General features: G+C 49.1%; 1 protein-coding gene across 1 annotated transcript; it reads right to left on the reverse strand.

Moving 5' to 3' along the window:
* Positions 1 to 1,519: 1,519 nt before the first annotated feature.
* Positions 1,520 to 1,820, reverse strand: LOC104532787 (GRB2-associated-binding protein 2-like; the record flags this gene model as incomplete). Its single annotated transcript, XM_029087470.1, has 1 exon — positions 1,520 to 1,820. A coding segment is annotated over one exon (301 nt), but the record flags the coding sequence as incomplete, so codon positions are not given.
* Between the last annotated feature and the right edge of the window lie 688 nt (positions 1,821 to 2,508).

Consider the following 2,508-nt stretch of genomic DNA (forward strand, 5'->3'; position numbering starts at 1 on the left):
TCAGCTCCCACGGATGGCAGCTTCTCCGTGAGGGACCAAACCAGATTCAAGCTGGATGTTATTAGGGGGAGTTTCATGTAGACAGAGCACAGGACTGGGGTCCCTTGGATGAGACTGGACTATGGATGAGTGTCCTGCTTTTGCTAGGATAGAGTTAATTTTCTTTTTAGTAGCTAAAATAGCTGTGTTTTGGTTTCAGGGTAAGACTTGTTATGAGAGGAATGTTGATAAAGTACTGATGTTATTAGTTGCTGCTGGAGCTCAAGGTCATCGTGTTTGGCTGGTTCACAGCTGCATTAGGACCGGGAGGGGAGAAGTGCAGTGAATAGCAAACCCCAAAACTGGCATTTAGATGTGCCAATGAAATATTCCATATCATATCCCGTCATGTTTAGTATATTAACCAAGGCTGATTGGAAAAAAGGCGGGGGGAGTTCTCTCGGGAATCACTCGGGCTCACTTTTCTAGGATTGCAATTTTGGTTTCAGGGTTACTTTTCACTCCTCCGGGATCATTATCAGCAGGTGGTGAGCAATTGTACTCTGCATCACTCATATATATATAGTTGTTATCATTATTATTATTTTATTTTTACTCTAATTATTAAGTTGTTCTTATCTCAACCTACAAGTCTCCTGACCTTTACCCCTCCAGTTCTCTCCCTGATTCCCTGGGTGGGGGGGAAAGGGGGGTAGGGAGGAGCTGCAAGTGGCTGTGTCTAGTTTAGCTGCCAGCCAAGTTAATCTATCACAATGAGATAAAGCAAAGGTGCCCAGAGGTGCTACCAGGTGTAGTGGGACAGGCAGGTGACCACAGCACTACACCCCATGCTCATCCCCATCCCATCTCAGTTGGGATTTGTGTGAGCCCTCATGGTTCCAGGGAAGTGGAGGCAGCTCACTGGTGCTCACCACAGCAGGTTGAGCACGACCGGTGGAACAGGTCCTGCTGCTCCACAAAACCCAACGTTTTCCTCTCCCCTCCTGGCACTTTCCCAGCAGGTCCCAGGAGGAGATGGGGATGCAGATGGGGAGGATGCATCTGCTCTTCACAAGAGATCCTGTGGCAGTGGGGACAGCCACAGCAGGGAAAGACATGGTCCCAATAAAGCTTCTCCCCCACCTCACCAAGGGACTGAAATCTCTGAACGAGGGGGATTTTCACTGCTGGTTCCCATGGCTCTCAAGGGGACTTCAGTGGTGGATGAGGACAAAGGCTGCAGCTAAAACTGTCCCCAGACCCCACCAGCTTCTTATAAGGAGCTCAAAGGTCTACAGTCATGTGGGGGAAAAATCAATTAGGTGGCTTATAGGGGCAAAGCCTGCTCTGCTTCAGATGTCAAAGGTAGGAAAGCCTCATGGAGGTTTCCCTCATGTCCATCCATCTCACACTCCAGCCCTCCCAGCCTTGTGGCGGCCTGCACCCCTCTCCCACAGGTCTGATCTGAAAGAGGACACATGTCCTCTTGAGAGGACAGGACAGGAGATGCTCTTAGCCACAGACATAGCTCCAACAGTACCTGTGTTCTCCTCGGACTGGTTGAAGCCACAGATCTGGCAGATGCTGCGAACCCACTTGTTCATGTCGTCCTCAGTCTCAGCCACCAGGTAGAAGGTCCTGTCACTGGTCTTGATGTCAAAGATGTAGCTGTCTTGCAGCTCCTTCTTATTGAAGGTTAGGCCTGCGTCCACTTGCTCACAGAAATTGAGGTTGATCACACGCAAAGGTTTCTTGGAGTGGTCATTTTTGTAGTACTCCAGGACATCGGGGTCGCCACTCATCCGACCACTGCGCAGGACAAACCAGCGTTTCTTCCATGCCTGAAACCAAAAAGAGAGGAAGCATGAACCCCATCACTCAAGTCATGAGCATGAAGAAACACTGCCAGGCACAGAGTGACACAGATGGACATGACAGAAGGTGTCCCTGTTGATAGCAGATCATTGGAACTAGATGATTTTTAAGGTCCCTTTCAACCCAAACCATTCTATGACTCTGTGACACCTTTCCACCCTGGGATGTTCTGGGATACAGCTTAGGACATCCCTGCAAGAGGTGCACAGACTCAGCTCAGTTCATCAGATCAATACGCAAATTCCACTGGTTATCCAGGAGAATTAAATCGCAAAATATCATTGTAGCTTAAGATGACCCCAAGAAATGCTAGTCTTGAGGCTTAGAGCAACTTTGCTCCTACCCTACAGCCCAGCCACACTCCCAGGACCTAAGTACCTTGATGTGAGCTAGAATCATAGAATGATAGAATGGTTTGGGTTGGAAGGGACCTTAAAGATCATCCAGTTCCAACCCCCCTGCCATCAGCAGGGACACCTTCCACTAGACCAGGTTGCTCAAAGAGCCTCATCCAACCTGACATTGAACACTTCCAGGGAGGAGCAGCCACAGCTTCTCTGGACAACTTGGGACACTATCTCACCACCCTCACACCAAAGAATTTCTTCCTCACATCTCAGCTCCATCTCCCCTCTGACACTTTCAAGCCATCAC

Source organism: Antrostomus carolinensis, unplaced genomic scaffold (genome assembly GCF_000700745.2).
Source record: "Antrostomus carolinensis isolate BGI_N321 unplaced genomic scaffold, ASM70074v2 scaffold28110, whole genome shotgun sequence".
In the NCBI taxonomy this organism is placed as follows: domain Eukaryota; kingdom Metazoa; phylum Chordata; class Aves; order Caprimulgiformes; family Caprimulgidae; genus Antrostomus; species Antrostomus carolinensis.